Here is an 18,577-nt window from a genome sequence, read left to right on the forward strand (position 1 = left end):
GAAGAAAAGCTCAGGAATGAAAATTAGATTCTAGTACTACATAGAAATATTCTGAAATACTTTTTGATATAAAAGTCACACTGTTAAGATATTTATGTATTTATGAGAAATGAGTCAAGAAATGTTACTTTTTCTAATATTTAATGCTTCATTATAATATGTAACTCCCTAAGTAAGGAAATAAGGCTAATGTATAGATTTTTACTGCATCTTCCCTTGTGCCTCTGTGTTTAAAAAGGCATAATGGTACACTACATGTTATGATTCAAAAAATTGGTTTGTGATATATACAAATCAAAGCATGGTGAACTCTGTAATGAGTTTTTTATTTTCTATATTTGTGACAAATGACTTATCAGGGATGAAGATATTCTGGGAAAAAATTAATTATAAGATATTATACTACCTTGTATAATATAGTATGCCATGCCTTTGAGAAGTTTTCTTTATTGTAATACTACTTAGCTCACTGAATATTAAAAAACAATTGTTTAGAAATGCTTGCTTGGGCGCCTGGGTGGCTCAGTTGGTTAAGCGACTGCCTTTGGCTCAGGTCATGATCCTGGAGTCCCGGGATCGAGTCCCACATCGGGCTCTTTGCTCGGCGGGGAGTCTACTTCTCCCTCTGCCCTTCCCCCCTCTCATGCTCTCTCTAATAAATAAATAAGTAAATCTTTAAAAAAGAAATGCTTGCTTAATAATCATCAGTATTGTGAAAAAGTGTAAAAATTATATAATTGTTTAGTCTTTAAAAATGTATTCACAGAAATGTCTGTACATTTTATATTATTAAAAAATACTATAGATAATTTATCAAATATTTATTACTATATTGATTTCTCCTACAGAACAGAACCAATATCAGTTAAGATGGTTTCTACCAATATACTTCAGAGTCTTACAGGAGAGTTCTGATTATTACCACTATGCACTACTATCTGCTGTGACTTGTTCTTACCTGCTCTGGTGCCCCATTTCCCATTCTAACACATTCTCTCTCTCTTCTGAGCATACACCTCACAGTCAGTGCTCTCTTCCCTTACTTCTCCCACCTTGCAAAGCACTTCATCTCTCAAGGTTTGGGACATTGAGCCTAGGAATATTTTCTTATTCCTACTGAAATAACTGAAATAAGATAATGTTTCTAAAAAAAGGTCTCTGAGACAAATTATGAAAAGTCATAATCTCTTGCATTGAGAAATTCACAGCCTAAATCTGCACTGTTCATTATGATAATCAATAGCTACATGTAGCTATTTAAATTTAAATTAATTAAAATTATGTAAAATAAAGATTCAGCTTTGCAGTAGCCTCAGCCACATTTCAAGTGCTCAGTAATCCCAAGTAGCTACTTTATTGGACAGTGGTGAGATAGAGTATTTCCACTGTTGCAGAAGGTTCTCTTGGATAACCCTGTTCTAGACTTTCTTAGTTTGCATTCAGTCAACCTGACCTGTAGAGCCTACTGTCTTAACAGCCCTACCTCTAGTCCCATTTTTGTGGTCTTTATTCAAGTTTCCATTATTACATGATGCTAAGATATTCTCTCTTCATTTCACCCTGACATCAAGAGTCACACGCTCTACCGACTGAACCAGCCAGGTGCCCCGGTGTTCTTTACCATTTTAACGATTCATCTTGATTATGGAATTTATTGGGGCATAAATAAAGACTATCAGAATTGTGGAGTAGAACTATGGTTGTGCTTTGGCTTGGCTATTTTGGTGGCATTTCCAAACTGAACAGTAGTAATTAAAACCTTTTTTTTTTAGGTCCCCAGAGGCAAATTTTAGACAAATCTTACTATCTTGGGCTTCTTCGGTATGTTTTTTCCTATGTATGGTCATGAAGTTTTAACTCTGGTACTTATTAAGATAGTTAGGTATCTTTTGATTTCTAAGAATTATTTTGTGTTCTAATATAATTTCTGGTTAATTTGGCTGTGTTACAAAATATATGTGATAATACAGTTAGGCTGAGATTTTAAATTGTATATATTTGCATGTAGATGAACTATTTATGTCAAGTTCACTATTTTTCATATAACGATAAGAATAATCTTTTATGCTTCTTTGACTAATTATTCTGAAATATATTATTCATACCATTGACATGTCACTAGTTCCATGTAATAAGAAAGGGAAAAGGTGTATACTTATTTATGATATATTAACTAGTGTAGGGTTTTACATAAATGTATATTTGGTCATTTGCTACAAATGTGACCTAATTTTAATTAATTTAAAATGTTTATTATGTGGCTCTAAGTATTAAGCTCTAAACTGAGAATTTTTTTCTTACCTTTTTCTTGCTCAGATGTCCTACTCTCTCCATTTCCCCATTTTACTTTGTTTTCTTCTTGGCTCATCATCTAGATCTTCTTTCTCTCTTACTTCCATTTCATTTAATCCATCTTCCATCATGTCCTAAAAGTTCTGTTTTCTTAGTTCTTCTGGATTCTTTCATTTCTCAATTATCAGAATCCTTTATGAGTCTCAGACTTCTAGAAGGCAATAAAGAGAAATGTAGGTTTTCCCCATCAGTCCATTAAGGTTAGCATTAACCTAAACTAACATCAGCAAAAAAAAAAAAAAAAAATAGTGAGGCCATCAGTTGTATAGCATCTCTTGATATCCAGCCACTTTTTAATTAAAAGAAGGAAAAGTTATAGAACTATTTTTCATCATAGCATTTCCATGCTTCTTCAGGATTTGTGCTTCAGCATAAAAAAAATAGTTCTAGCTATTTATGTAATTGTTTGATGCTATAGCAGTGGTTCTCAACTGGCAGTGATTTTGTCCCCTAGAGAACATTTGGCAATTTTTAGACAGATATTTGGTTGTCACAGCTGGGGTTGAGGGGTTATGCTACTGACAACTTGACCAGGTATACTGTTAAACATCCTACAGTGCACAGCATAGCCCCTTCCCCACTGTCAGACTTATTCTTTAATGACCTAAAATGTCAATAGTGCTGCTTTTGAGAAGCCCTGTCCTAGAGGGTAGCAGGCGCTGTAAGGGTGACAATTAAGCATCTACTTCTGTCTAAAGGTTGTTTGTTTGACCAGGCTTACATTCTGGTCCTAGTTCATCTTAATGATTAGAGAATCTCTTTTAGTTTCTTATCAAAGTTGGGATATGCCTCATTCTTAGTTAAACAAGCCACATAAATTGTTTTTCTTTTCTTTAGTGAAATTTCACAAAACCATTTATATTGTTAACACATGAGAAGTTTGCTTTGTTTGACTAGAAAGGCTCTTTTCTGGATTAGAAGTATTGCTAACTTTCTAATTTCTTTTCATTTAGAAGTAAAATAAGTGAACTTACAACAGAAATTAATAAACTTCAGAAAGAGATAGAAATGTACAATCAAGAGAATTCAGTATATTTGTCATATGAAAAGAGGTAAGTAATTTTGGAGTTAAAATTATACAAGATCTTTTTTATTAATAGACAACATTTAATGTAATATATTTCAGAAGTTTAATACTGAATTCATAGTTATATATAATGTTTGTAATGCTCCTCCTATTTATGTGTTTATGAATATTTGTTTTATGCTTGCAGAGCTGAGACTTTAGCTGTTGAAATCAAAGAGTTTCAAGGACAATTAGCAGACTACAACATGGTATTTGCTCTTTTCTGAGATTTTTTTGAGTATTTTTATTGCTTTTTGCTACTTTAAAAATATATTATTTTAAATACCAAATAATACATGAGTACCAAGCTTATGCTAAAAGTTTGAAAACAGGGAAAGTGTAGATTTAAGTATCACTTTGCTTTTTCCCTGATTTCCCTCCCCAGAAATAATTTGGCTTAACAGATTGATATGTATTCTGTAAAGAACAAGTTTGTTGTTGTTGTTTTAAAGATTTTATTTATTGATTTGAGAGAGACAGACATAGTGACAGAGAGCGTGAGCGGGGAGGAGAGGGAGAAGCAGGCTCCCTGCTGAGCCAGGCGCCTGACGCAGGACTCAATCCCAGGACCCTGGGATCATGACTCGAGCCGAGGGCAGACGCCAACTGACTGAGTCACCCAGGTGCCCAATTCTGCCAGTCTTCTTCTTTTTTTTTTAATGTTTCAAGTTTTTATTTAAATTCTAGTTAGTTAACATATAGTGTACTGTCAGTTTCAGGGGTAGAATTTAGTGATTCATCACTCACATAAAACACCCAGTGCTCATCACAAGTGCCTTCCTTGATACCCATCACCCATCTAGCCCATGCCTACCCACCTCCCTCCATCAACCCTCAGTTTGTTCTCTGTCATTAAGAGTGTCTTTTATGGTTTGCTTCCCTCTTTTTTTTCTTACCCCTGTGTTCATCTGTTTTGTTTCTTAAATTCCACATATGAGTGAAATTATATGGTGTTTGTCTTTATTGACTGACTTTGTTGATTCTAGCTCCATACATGTCATTGCAAATGGCAAGATTTCATTCTTTTTTATGGCTGAGTAATAGTGTGTGCGCGTGTGTGTGTGTGTGTGTATCATATCTTTATCCATTCATCAGTCGATGGACTTTTATGCTCTTTCCATAATTTGGCTATTGTTGATAATGCTCCTATAAACATCGGGGTTCATGTGCCCCTTCAAATCAGTGCTTTTGTATCCTTTGGGTAAATATCTAGTAGTGCAATTGCTGGATCATAGGGTAGTTCTATTTTTAACTCTCTACGGAACCTCCATACTATTTTCCAGAGTAGCTGCACCGGTTTGCATTCCCACCAGCAGTGCAAGAGCATTCCATTTTCTCCGCATCCTCACCAACCTCTGTTGTTTCCTGTATTGTTTATTTTAGCCATTCTGACAGATGTGAGGTAGTATCTCATTGTAGTTTTGATACGTATTTCCCTGATGATAGGTAATGTTGAGCATGTTTTTATGTGTTAGCCATCTGTCTTCTTTGGAAAAATGTCTATTCAAATCTTCTGCCTTTTTCTTAACTGGGATTGTTTGTTTTTTTGGGTGTTGAATTCATAAGTTCTTTTTTTTTTTTAAGACTATTTATTTGACAGAGACAGTGTGCGAGCACACAAGCAGGGGGAGCAACAGGCAGAGGCAGAGGGAGAGGGAGAAGCAGTCCTCCCCACTGAGCAGGGAGCCCGATGTGGGGCTCAATCCCAGGACCCTGGGATCATGACCTGAGCTGAAGCAGGCGCTTAACCGACTGAGCCACCCAGGCGCCCTGAATTCTAAGTTCTTTATAGATTTTTAGATACTAACCCTTTGTCAGATAAGTCATTTGCAAATACTTTCTCCCATTCCAAAGGTTGTCTTTTAGTTTTGTTGATTGTTTCCTTCACTGTGCAGAAGTCCCAATAGTTCATTTTGCTTTTGTTTCCTTTGCCTGCGGAAATGTATCTAGTAAGAAGTTGCTTATAGATGAGGTCCAAGATATTACTGCCTGTGTTCTCTAAGATTTTGATGGTTTCCTGTCTCACATTTAGATCTTTCATCCATTTTGAATTTATTTTTGTGTTTCGTGTAAGAAAGCAGTCCAGTTTCATTCTTCTGCATATTGCTGTCCAGTTTTCCCAACACTATTTGTTGAAGAGACTCTTTTTTCCATTGGATAGTCTTTCCTGCTTTGTTGAAGATTATGATCATATAGTTATGTGTCCATTTCTGGGTTTTCTGTTCTGTTCCACTGATCTGTGTGTCTGTTTTTGTGCCAGTACCATACTGTCTTGATCACTACAGCTTTGTAATATAGCTTGAAATTCAGAGTCCTGATGCCTCCAGTTCTGTTTTTCTTTTTCAAGATTGCTTTGGCTATTCAGGGTCTTTTCTGGTTCCATACAAATTTTAGGATTGTTTATTCTAGCTCTGTGAAAAATGCTGGTGGTATTTTGATAGGGATTGCATTAAATGTGTAGATTGCTTTCGGTAGTATAGATGTTTTAACAATATTTGTTCTTCCAATCCATGAGTATGGAATGTTTTTCCATTTCTTTGTGTCATCTTCCATCAGGGTTCTATAGTTTTCAGTGTACATGTCTTTTAGCTCTTTGGTTAGGTTTATACCTAGGTATCTTATGGATTTTGGTGCAATTGTAAATGGGAGTGATTCCTTGATTTATCCTTTCTGGGCTTCATTATTGTACAGAAATGCAAGACATTTCTGTACATTGATTTTTTTATCCTGCTACTTTACTGAATTTGTGTATCAGTTCTAGCAATTTTTTTTGGTGGAGTCTTTCGGGTTTTCTACGTAGGGTATCATGTCATCCGCAAATAGTGAAAGTTTGACTTCTTCCTTGCCAATTCAGATGCCTTGTATTTCTTTCTGTTGTCTGCTGAGGCTAGGACTTGCAGTATTATGTTAAATAACAGCGGTGAGAGTGGACATCCCTGTCTTGTTCCTGACTGTAGAGGAAAAGCTCTCAGTTTTCCCCCATTGAGGGTGATATTAGTTGTCGATCCTTCATATATGGCTTTTAGGATGTTGAGATATCTTCCCTCTATCTCTACTTTGTTGAAAGTTTTTATTAAGAATGGTTGCTGTACTTTGTCAAATGCTTCTTCTGCGTCTATTGAGAGGATCATATGGTTCTTTTCTTTTATTAATGTGGTGTATCATGTTGATTGATTTGCAAATATTGAACCACCCTTGCAACCCAGGAATAAATCCCACTTGATCATGGGAATGACTCTTTTAATGTACTGTGGGATTTGATTTGCTAGTATTTTGTTGAGAATTTTTGCATCCATGTTCATCAGGGATATTGGCCTGTAGTTTTGTTTTTTAGTGGAGTCTTTGGTTTTGAAATCAGGGTAATGGTGGCCTCATAGAATGAGTTTGGAAGTTTTCATTCCATTTCTATTTTTTGGAATAGTTTGAGAAGAATAGGTATTAACTCTTTAAATGTTTGGTAGAGGGGCACCTGGGTGGCTCAGTCGGTTAAGTATATGCCTTCAGCTCAGGTCATGGTCCTGGGGTCCTGGGATTGAGCCCCACATGGGGCTCCCTTCTCAGCAGGGAGCCTGCTTCTCCCTCTCTCTCTGCAGCTCCCCTTGCTTGTGCTCGCTTTCTCTGTCTCTCTGTCAAATAAATGAATAAAATCTTAAAAAAAAAAAAAAAAGAACTAAGTGGATATAATAATATCCAGTAATTATAATAAAAAGAAAGGTTTGGTAGAATTCCCCTGGAAGCCATCTGGCCCTGGACTTTTGTTTGTGGGGAGAGTTTTGATTACTGCTTCAGTTTCTTTGCAGGTTATGGGTCTGTTCAGGTTTTGTATTCCTGTTTCAGATTTGGTAGTTTATGTTTCTAGGAATTTATCCATTTCTTCCAGATGGCCCAATTTGTTGGCATATAATTTTTCAAAATACTCTCTTATAATTGTTTGTATTTCTGTGGTGTTGGTTATGATCTAGCCTCTCTCATTTGTGATTTCGTTTATTTGGGTCCTTTCTCTTTTCTTTTTGATAAGTCTGGCTGGGAAGTGATCAATTTTATTAATTCCTTCAAAGAACCTCCTCCTGGCTTCATTGATCTGTTCTACTGCTCTTTTTGTTTCTCTATCATTTCTTTCTTTTCTTTTTTTAGAGAGATAGAGAGGGAGAAACAGCACGAGTGGAGGGGAGGGACAGAGGGAAAGGGAGAGGGAGAATCCTAAGCAGATTCCACACCCAGCATGGAGCCTGACTTGGGGCTCAGTCTCAAGACCCTGAGATCATGCATGACCTGAGCTGAAATCAAGAGTTGGATGCTTAACTGACTGAGCCACCCAGGCACCCCTATATCATTTATTTCTGCTCTAATCTTTATTATTTCCTTTCTTCTGCTGGCTTTAGGCTTCACTTGCCATTCTTTTTCTAACTCCTTTACGTGTGAAGTTAGGTCGTATATTTGAGATTTTTCTTGCTTTTTGTGGTAGGCCTATATTGCTATATACTTCCCTCTTATGACCACTTTTGCTGCATCCCTAAGGTTTTGGACCATCATGTTTTCAGTTGTTTCCATGTATTTTTTTTTTCTTAATTTCTTCTTTAATTTCCTGGTTAACCCATTCATGCTTTAGTAGGATGTTCCTTAACTTCCATGTATTGTGATCTTCCCAGATTTTTTCTTGTGGTCTTGTGGTTGACTTCTTCCAGTTTTATAGCATTGTGGTCAGATAATATGCATGGTATGATCTCAGTCTTTTTGTACTTGTTGAGGCCTGATTTGTGACCCAGTATGTGATCTGTTCTGGAGAATGTCTCATGCGCACTTGAAAGGAATGTGTATTCTGCTGCTTTAGGATGGAATGTTCTGAGTATATCTGTTAAGTCCATCTGGTCCAGTGTTCATTCAAGCCGTTGTTTCTCTGTTGCTTTTCTGCTTAGATGATCTGTCCATTGCTGTAAGTGGGGTGTTAAAATCCTCTACTATTATTGTGTTATTATCAATGAGTTTTTTTTATGTTTGTTACTAATTGCTTTATACATTTGGATGCTCCCAAGTTAGGAGCATAAATATTTACAATAGTTAGATCTTCTTGTTAGATAGACCCCTTAATTATGATATAGTGCCCTTCTTCATCTCTTCTTATAGTCTTCGGTTTAAAATCTAGTTGTCTGACATAAGTATGGCTACTCTGGCTCTTTTTTGACATCTGTTTGCATGGTAAATCGTTCTCCATCCCTTCACTTTGAATTTGCAGGGGTCTTTAGGTCTAAAATGAGTCTCTTATAGGCAGCATATAGATGGGTCTTGTTTTTTTCCATTCTGATGCCCTGTGTCTTGATTGGAGCATTTACTCCATTTACATTCAGAGTGGTTATTGATAGATACGAATTTGGTGCCATTTTATTACCTGTTAAATTGTTGTTTCTGAAGATTTTCTCTCTTCCTTTCTAGTCTTTGTTGCTTTTGGTCTTTTTTCCCCCACTCAAAGAGTCCCCTTTAATATTTCTTGTGGGGCTGGTGGAGTGGTCACAAACTCCTTTAGTTTTTGTTTGTTCCGGAACTCTCTCTCTCCTTCTAGTCTGAGTGACAACCTTGCTGGATAAAGTATTCTTGGCTGCATATTTTTCCCATTCAGCATGTTGAATATATCATGCTATCCGCTTCTGACTTGCCAAGTTTCTGTGGAGAGATCTGCTGGTAACCTTATTTGTCTTCCATTAAAAGTTAGGGATTTCTTTTCCCTTGCTTTTAGGATTTTTCCCTTATGTCTGTATTTTGCATATTTTACTATGATAATCTTGGTGTTGGTCTACTTTTGTTGATTTTGATGGGAGTTCTCTTTGCCTCCTGTATTTGGATGTCTGTTTCCTTCCCCAGATTAGGGAAGTTTTCAGCTATAATTTGCTTAAATAAACCTTCTGCCCTGTTCTCCCTCTTTTCTTCTCTGGGACTCCTGTGATAAGAATGTTATTGGGACTCCTGGGTGGCTCAGTTGGTTAAGTGTCCACCTTCAGCTCAGGTCCTGATCCTAGGGTCCTGGGATTGAGTCCCACATCAGTCTCCTTGCTCAGCGGGACCCTGCTTCCCCCTCTGCCTGCCTTTCCTCCTCTGCCTGCCTCTCTCCCCCTGCTTATTCTCTCTCTCTCTGACAAATAAATGAGATCTTGGGATGCCCAGGTGGCTCGGTCAGTTAGGCGTCTGCCTTCAGCTCAAGTCATGATCTCAGGGTCCTGGGATCGAGTCCCACATCAGGCTCCTTGCTCAGTAGAGAGCCTGCTTCTCCCTCTGCCTGCCACCCCCCCCGCTTGTGCTCGCACTTGTGCGCCCTCTCTCCCTCTAATAAATAAAATCTTAAAAAAAAAAAAGAATGTTATTACACTTTATGGAATAGCTGAGTTCCCCAAGTCTACGTTTGTGATCAAATATTTTTCTTTCCCTCTTTTCTGCTTGATTTTCCATACTTTTATCTTCTTTTTTTTAAGATTTTATTTATTTATTTGACAGAGAATGAGAGAGCACAAGCAGGGGGGAGTGGCAGGCAGAGGGAGAGAGAGAAGGAGGCTCCCCGCTGAACAGGGAACCGGCTGTTGGGCTTGATCCCAGAACCCTGGGATCATGACCTAAGCGAAAGGCAAGACGCTCAACCAACTAAGTCACCCAGGCACTCCTAATTTTATCTTCTTTATCACTTTTTCATTCTTCTGCTTCTTCCATCCTTGTGGTCATCATATCTGTTTGGTTTGGTATCTCAGCTATAGCATTTTCTATTCTAGCGTGACTAGTTTTTAGATCTTTTATATCTGTGGTAAGGGACTCCCTGGTGTCTTCTATGCTTTTCTCAATCCTTATGATTGTTGCTTAAATACTGGATCAGGTTTAATACTTATATCTGTTCGATTAGATCCCTGGCCATATCCTTTTCTTGTTCTTTCTTTTGGGTTGAATTCCTCCCATTTCAGTATTTTGTTAGGTCTCTGTCTTCTTTTGTGTGTTAGGAAAGCCTGTTAGGTTTCCTGCTCCTGAGAGTAATGCTTTATTAAGAAGGGATCATATACTGTCCAGGGCTTAGTGCTTAAGCCAGTGTTTCTGGTATATGCTGTGTGCACTCTGCTGCTGTGTTTTGGCTGCTCTTTCCTTCAGGTCAGTCCTCTGCAGAGTTTCTTCTTGCCTGCAGTGGGGAGTGTTTGAACTTTGGCCAGAGTGTGGCAGGTTTTAACTAGGTGTGCTCTGGTCTGCTTGTTAAAAGAGGCCTGATACTATTTCCACTAGAGCTGAAGCTTTGCAGCTCTCTATGGTCAACAGACTTGCTGTGTGCTGGGGGGAGGGGGGAACTTGTGCTGATCTTCTGGGGGAGGGGCCTGCTGCTCTGGTTCTCAGGCACACTTGCCCTAGTAAAGAAGAACCTGCAGATTGCAGGGGACCGGGGCTTGGTGTAAGGTACTCAGACATTCACTGTTGGCTCTGTGTTGCTCACTGAAGTCAATCCGTGCTGATGGGTGGGAGACAAAAATGGCTCCAGCCCTCTCCCTCATTCATGGAGAGGGGAGTTCACCCCTGCTGCAGTCTGCGAAGCCCTCACAGAAGAGTGAACAATCTCCCCTTGTGTGTCCCATGCGGCCCTCAGATCCCAGCCTTCACACTGTCAGTGCAGTACTCCTATGTTCTATCCCAGGCAGGCCACCCAAATTTTAAAAACTCTGACCTTTAGGGACCTGATGTGGGGTGGACCTGTGCTGGTCCTTTTGCCATGCTGGGACTGTTGCAGGTTTGTCCCAGAAGGGCAGTTGTACCAAAATGCAGGAGTGTGGAGTTTGGAGTAAAATGCTGCAAAGAGCAGGTGTCCACGTTAGCCACCCTCAGCAGGTGTCTCTGTGCCTATGCTGAGGTGCAGGGGAGGGAATTGGTATCTGCCAGCTCTTTTGTCCCCAGAAAGGCAATGCCACCTCTCCCAAGTGCAATCAAGAAGGGGGGAGATGTCTCTCCTAGTGCATGCAGCCCAGGGGATCCTCAGATTGCACTCTCCACTCCTAGGCCTCTGCCCTCCTCCCCAGGTGCACCACAGTACCCACCAGGCTCCATACCAACCAGAATGTGGACTTCTGAAACTCCAGTCTTTGAGCTCTGCTGGTTGTAAAAACTCAACATAATCAGCCCCTCTCATTTTCCCAGTCACTGGTGTTGGGGAAGTCTTTTTCTTATGTTATCCTCTGTTCACTGCTCCCTCTCTCCTCTCTCTCTCTCTCTGTCTCTCCCTTTTCCCCCGTCCCCCTGTTTCCGTGATCAGGGCTCCCTCCCCTCCACAGTACCCATGAATCTTTTCCCCCACAAATCATGTCTCCACACCTCCTACCTTCCAGAGTGTGGTCTCTTCTCTCCCTCTAGTTGTGCAGTTTATTCTCTCAGTCCTCAGATCGATTTCTTGGTGTTCAGAATGATTTGATATTTATCTAGTTGTGTTCAAGGAATGAGGCAAGCATAGGGACCTCCTACTACTTCACTGTCTTAACCCCTATTCTTCCAGTCTTCTTAAAAAAATACATTTTCTTACAAATACTGCAACACACCCTATTTTTCCCTAACAATACTAAAATATTAATTTTAAAAGTAACTAAAATTTATTGTGTACTGAATGTTATTTCTTTGGAAAAAGCATTTTGCCTTTCTGTGGAGAGCTGTTATCATGGAATTTTAAAAATTCAATTACTTAGTACACAGATTACCTCCATCCTTATATTTCATTCAAAATACAGGGGTTGCCTTCTGCCAAAATAGAGTATGTAAGATAAACATAGTTCCACCAAGGATTTTTCCCAGTGTGGACTTTCTGAAGAAATAGTCTCCTTGGCTTTCTTCATAACTGCCCCAGTCTTTGGGATGATCTTAGCCCCATGAAAATTTCTAGTGTCAGAATTTTCTTCCTTCTAACTCTGTAGGTCCTCTTGACAGCCATGGTGTTTGGACTTAAAGAGGATAACTTTTATCTCACTTCTAGTAAAAAATAGTGTTACATAAAATAAGAAGCATTCCAGCATAATGGCTAGGTAAATTATGCTCTACCTACTTGATATTGTTATACTGTACTCATAAACAAATTTTGCTGTTTATGGGATATTGTAATTCTCAAATATGTTGGACTGTATAATCCATAACGAACATTTTGTAGAGCGTAGTATTCAGTGCAATTTTTTTAGTAAATGTTTTGTTCTAAATATGAGAAAGTTTTTTTATAAAATATGAAATTACATTCGATAAAAGCCATTTTTAGTTGTAGTGGGATTCATTAGGTAAATTACTTAGTATGATAATAATAATGTGTAAAATATGTTGTTTGTAGGATAATGAACTAACACCTAGTAGAGGGAAAACATTTAGCCAGTATCTAACATATATAGGATCTCAAATGTTAGGTCTTAGTAGCAATTATTCATATCAGAAGTGAAATATATATATACTAACACATAGTGCGTTAATAAAGCTTAGTCTTTTAGAAATAGTTATATCCAAATAGTTTGTTTTTAGTAGCCTTCCTGTTCAATTTCTGGCTGCACAACTTGCTATATTTCTTTATCTGCAAAATGTGGGTAGTATCTACTTTGTGGAGTAATTGTTAAAATTAAGTGAAGTGTAATACATTCAGCAGGCCCAGAATAATGTTTGGCACAAGGTAAATACATTAGCTATTTCTATCATTGCCAAATGTTTTGAAGTAGGCTTACTGGTGTTCTGATGGTGCCTTACCCTGTTTGTTTTATTTTGTTTTGTTTTTAATTTTTAGAAGACCAAGAAAATAATTTTGCATTTTCACTGGTATAAATTTATAAATCTGTTAATACCCTCTCTGCTGGGGAAAAGAGACAGACAGACACAGGTTCCCCAAACTTTTGTCTTCTTCAGACACTTCTTTTAAGGTCAGACATCTTTTCAAAGCAGGCAAAGCTCTTCAATGTACGATCTTTGAGAGAGCAGTTTATTACTGCTCACTTTGCCACCCTAAAAATGTGATTTATTGATTGGCCAAATGCATAGTATATACTTAGATAACTCAATATTTGTTTTTATTTTAGAAGATAAAATACTTGGAAATATTAATACTTAAAATGATTACTCATTGTAAGATTGAATACCATTTTATGAATTATAGAAAAACATTTATAAAGACTAATAGAGTGGTTTTTTTTTGTATCTTTGCTTTTAGTTGGTAGATAAACTTAATACCAATACTGAAATGGAAGAAGTAATGGATGATTACAACATGGTAAGAAAATTTATAAGCATAAACAATAGACTTACATAGATCATATCCTCCAATACAAAGCATTTATATCTAGAAATAGTTTGATAAAACCTTACACACCTTACAGATAGGTATTATTCTGATCCTAAATACTGTTATTACAGTTGAGTTCCCTCAGTTGCTTTCTGGGGCTTGAACTCACAACCCCAAGATCAAGAGTTGCATGCTCTACTGAGCCAGCAAGGCGCCCCTTCACTTGCTCTTTTTAAATTTCTTCCTCTTGGTCAGATCTCCCTAGTGGATTCTTTAGTGTCTTTCTACAAGGCTAGGTGAACTGGTCTCACACACAGCATTAGTTAGGGAGTCTCATCTATATTTCCTTGTATATAAATTAGTTTGGAATACTTTTGGTTTAATATTTGCACAGATGGAGCTGAGTACTTACTGGAAATACAATGCCACATTTACAAAGTTTTATAGGTAAGAGAGAAAAGTGAATAGTTATCATATGATGCTGGATATAATACTACCTTTTGATTGATAAATGAGAATCTGTGTTCAGTGTTCTTAGATTCCTTGGTAGAAAACAATATTAGTAGCTATAACTTGTTTTGATTACAAATATTTGGAAGAAAGTAACATACGTAGAGCCTATAGTTTATATAACTTATAATTTATTTATACAACTTTTATATAGTTTATGATACAGCTTATAATTTACACAGACTATTCTGTGAAAGCACAGAATTCATAAAATGACTTTTTTCTAAATTGGGGTTCTGAAAACATAATTTGGTGAAACTAGTCTTAATTTTAGAACACAGGAGAATTTCCAATTTAAAAATATACTTTTAATGCCACATGTAAAATGTGGAAACTTCTTTATGTGTTCTGTCAGTTGTTTGGGATAGAACCAAATTCTAAGCTGAATATGCACAGGTAGAGTCAAGTAGGAGTACTCAGGTAAAATTCTTTTTAAGGATAAAACTTGTGTTTGGTCTAAAATCAACATATTACTAATCAACTATTGAATACCCAATAAATTTTAGAAATTCTATTTACATAAATTAAGTTTACACTGGATTATTCGATAGATCACTAAAGAATAGTGAATATTTTTGGTGTGAGATTACAGTGCCTGTGAAAAAGACTTCCTTTTTTCAGGTTGTAGTTTAAGTGAAATAAATACTATATATTTTTAAAAAACTTTGCATGTGGCATTAGGATTATTATAATAATCTCTCAATTAGTTCATGACCAGAATAACTTTTAAAAAAGTAGTTCAGTTTAATGGTAATTTTTTATCACTAACTTCTCTGTTAACTCTTCATTCAGCTTAAAGCTCAAAATGATCGAGAAACACAAAGTATGGATATCATATTTACTGAAAGACAAGCGTAAGTACAATCCATTTAGAAATCAAACATTTCTAAGGAGCTGAATTAGGTAGTTTAACTTTGAAGTCATTTATTTCCTTATAAATTTTCTCGTTTTTTCCTTGCTTTTTTTTTTTTTTAAGTAGGCTCCACATCCAGTGTGGAGCCCAGTGCAGACCCAAACTCATGACCATGAGATCAAACCTTGAGCTGAGATCAAAAGCTGGATGCTCAACCAACTGAGTCACCTAGGCACCCCTTCCCTTGCATTTTATTTAAAAAAGCTGAATATTTGCAATACAAATTTTATTATTTACACATCTGTTATTTTCATTTACCATTGAGTACCCAAATCCTGGATAAATAAAATTACTACATAGATTAGATAAATAAAATTTCTATTTCAAGTAGTTTAAAATCTAAGATGGGTAAGAACATCTTCATCTCTGCCATTTATAATTTTAACCTGGGCTTTTTAACTAGTTTGCATTATGAGATTCAAGGCCCAGTCTAATAAAACGCACATTATTAGTGAGCTGTTTACATTATTTCATTATTCAATTACTAATTTCTAATTAATAGTTATAGTAATGCGTATATGTATATACATCTTTTTATATAACATGGTTAAAGACCCAATGGCAAATAATTTTGACTTTGGTAATAAGTGGCAGTGTGGCAGTGACAAAGGCCTACAAAGGTAATAGGTAGATGTGATGTAGTTGTCTTAGTCCATTTGGGCTGCTATAACAATATACCATAAACTGGGTAACTTATAAACAACAGGAATTTATTGCTCACATTTCTGGAGGCTGTGCAGTCCAGGCTCAAGGCACCAACATGGTCCCATTCTGGTGAGGTTCCCTCTTCCTGTTCATACCAGGCATCTTCTTGCTGTATACTCCCATGGTAGAAGGGGGTCTGTGGGATCTCTTTTTATAAGGGCACTAATTGTATTCATGAGGGCTCCACCCTCACTACCTAATCACTTCCCAGAGATTGCACCTACTAATACCATTACCTTTGGGGGCTGGAACTGCAACACAAATTTTGGAAGACATAAATATTCAGATAATAACAGTAGTTAACATAATTATTCTTCATTGATTGGGGGCCTTAATTAAATATTGTCTAAGGCAATGCAAACATAAAACATAAGCTATTTCGTATACACCCACCCCATACATATTTTGTCTCAGAATTTTATCAGTCTTAATCTCTGAGAGCAAGGATAATAATTAATCAAAATTACTTAAATTCTGTAATACCAAATATACTGTCCTGTTACTTATGCATATAATGTACATATAATGTATAATATTTGATGAAGAATAGGATGTTAACATGTAATGGCAAAACACTTGAAAGATAAATACAATTTTTTTGTTGATTAAAAATAAAGGAACCTCTTTTTCCCTTATCATTTGATACTGCTGTAAAGTGCTGCCTTAAAAATTATAAATACTGGAAGTCCTTCCCATTTACAAAGAAAATTACGTATTCATGGTGACCAAGCTCTTACTTGAAAACTTTTTTTTTTACTGTTCTGGTTTTGAACCATTTAGCAAATATTTATCGTTTACCGTACATAAAATAACTCCCCTAGGTACCTAAAAAGTAAATAATGAACTGTAGTCCATTGAGTACCTAACAGAGTTTAAAACATTAAGGTCCTCATTTATTTCATCTGCAGTTATCTAATATTCAGGTCAGATTTATAAGTATTATATGTATATGTATTATATATATTTCATGCAGAAAGATAACTCACAGATTATAAATTTAAGACTGTCTTAGGCTTTTATGTCTATTTGGTTCATTTAGTTAAGGAAAAAGTTCTTAAAATATGGTGGTTTGTCCTGAAATGTCAGCAGTTTCTTAATGTCTGTAGTTTGTAATTGAGGCTGAATGTATTTGGTTCTTCTGACCCTTTTAAGGAGAAATTTGAATTAAGAACAGGAGTTATCTTCATGAAGTTTACTTTTATATGCAGTAGGTGAATAGATTTCATGCGTTAATCAGATGGCTAACATCTCAGTAACACAAAGGATCTACCTTGGCTACACATTCAAAGGGAGCTGGTAATGGCATACCTTGAGAAGGCAGGTCCAAAAAACTTCATTCTCTTCTCTTTTAGTACAACCATTTAGTGTGGTATGACTAAACCATCTGGTTTATTATGGAACATCTATTCATAATAAGTTAGTTATAGTGTAGAGCCTTTAGCATATTACTATAACATTACACTTGGCTTTAATTCAATTTCATATGCCAACATTCAGTTATTAGAGGCTCAAGAAATTAGATACAGTCTTTGCTCATTCATAATTATATTTCACTTTACTAAATTTTTCAAATATTAATATTTGCCTCTTAAATTAGGAAATGATATTTTGGTAAAATAATTATTTAGAAAAAGCATTTTGTTTCCATAATTATCTCACTCTTATAATCAAGATTTAAAACAATAAAGTAAAACTGATATTATCTAATAAGAAATATTACATGTAAAACATTTATATCCTTTATTGAAAACATGTTTCTATAAACACAAGCAAATATGCATTATAAATGAGTAAGTTCTATTTCACAGGGTATATATCATCCTAAACAGTTTATTTCCCTCGGTAGACATTTGAACTGAATTTACTATTGATATGACCTTTAAAATGACCATTTTGCAGAATATAACATACATATACATTGTTCTTAGACTCTTTTTTCTGAGAAACTGTCAAGTACATGTGCATTTTAAAAACTTTATTATAAAAAAATTTGAACATACACAAAAATAAAATAATGTTATTATACTTATATCATCTCCCAGCTCCATCAGCTCCATCTCCCAGCTCTATCAGCTCATATCCAGTCCTCCTCCATAGACATCTAGGCACTACTCCGCTGTATGATGATGAAGAAAATCTAAAACATCATATTATTTCATCCATAAATGTATTTTATTATAGTGTTTTAGAGATATTCTTTTCTCTAAAGGATATAAATACAGTAAATTTTCACCCCTCTGCAGGGTAAAAATGATGGATTTTGTTACAATTTTTAACGCTACTGTTTGCATTGTTAAAGTTATGATTACAGCCAATTGATTATAAGGAATTAGTAAATAATTAACTTCAGACTCTTTCTGTAATAGTCTCAAGGTCATTGTTGTCCAAACTGTTTTTTGGATCATTATTGTGCTATGAACTCATTGTAGGCATATCTCAAAGAAAGGGTTTTGTTGTCCAGTAAGTTTGGAAAATTCTTAATACTTAGTTCTTGAAGAGCAGAGAGCACTTTAGCTTATTAGAATCTTGAATAAGTCCTATGGTAAGGACTCTTGTTTCACTTTGTTAAAACTCAGTATTTCCTATAGTAATTCTCTAGTACTTTGACCATGTACTGTTTTTCCCCCTGTAAATATTTCTGATCATTTCACTGGAAATTAATATTCTAGAAAACAATTTGGGAAACATTGCTGTATCTACAGGATCCCAAACATCTGTCCATGGACCAACTGAAGATTCCTCAGCTCTAGCACAGACTCATTTGAATAGAACTCTCCCAAAGAGA

The 18,577-nt window shown here is 36.2% G+C and overlaps 1 protein-coding gene across 1 annotated transcript in view; it reads left to right on the top strand.

Annotated features, from left to right (window-relative positions):
* The window catches only part of IFT74 (intraflagellar transport 74), an 87,874-nt gene that overhangs the window by 7,767 nt on the left and 61,530 nt on the right, over positions 1-18,577 (top strand). Inside the window, exons 4-8 of the mRNA XM_021681032.2 lie at positions 1,773-1,821; positions 3,306-3,404; positions 3,567-3,627; positions 13,593-13,652; positions 14,967-15,028. Of these exons, the coding sequence (XP_021536707.1) occupies positions 1,773-1,821; positions 3,306-3,404; positions 3,567-3,627; positions 13,593-13,652; positions 14,967-15,028 (331 nt within the window). The remainder of the gene's footprint in view (positions 1-1,772; positions 1,822-3,305; positions 3,405-3,566; positions 3,628-13,592; positions 13,653-14,966; positions 15,029-18,577) is intronic.

The sequence above is a fragment of the Neomonachus schauinslandi genome, chromosome 13, assembly GCF_002201575.2.
Source record: "Neomonachus schauinslandi chromosome 13, ASM220157v2, whole genome shotgun sequence".
Classification (NCBI taxonomy): Eukaryota; Metazoa; Chordata; class Mammalia; order Carnivora; family Phocidae; genus Neomonachus; species Neomonachus schauinslandi.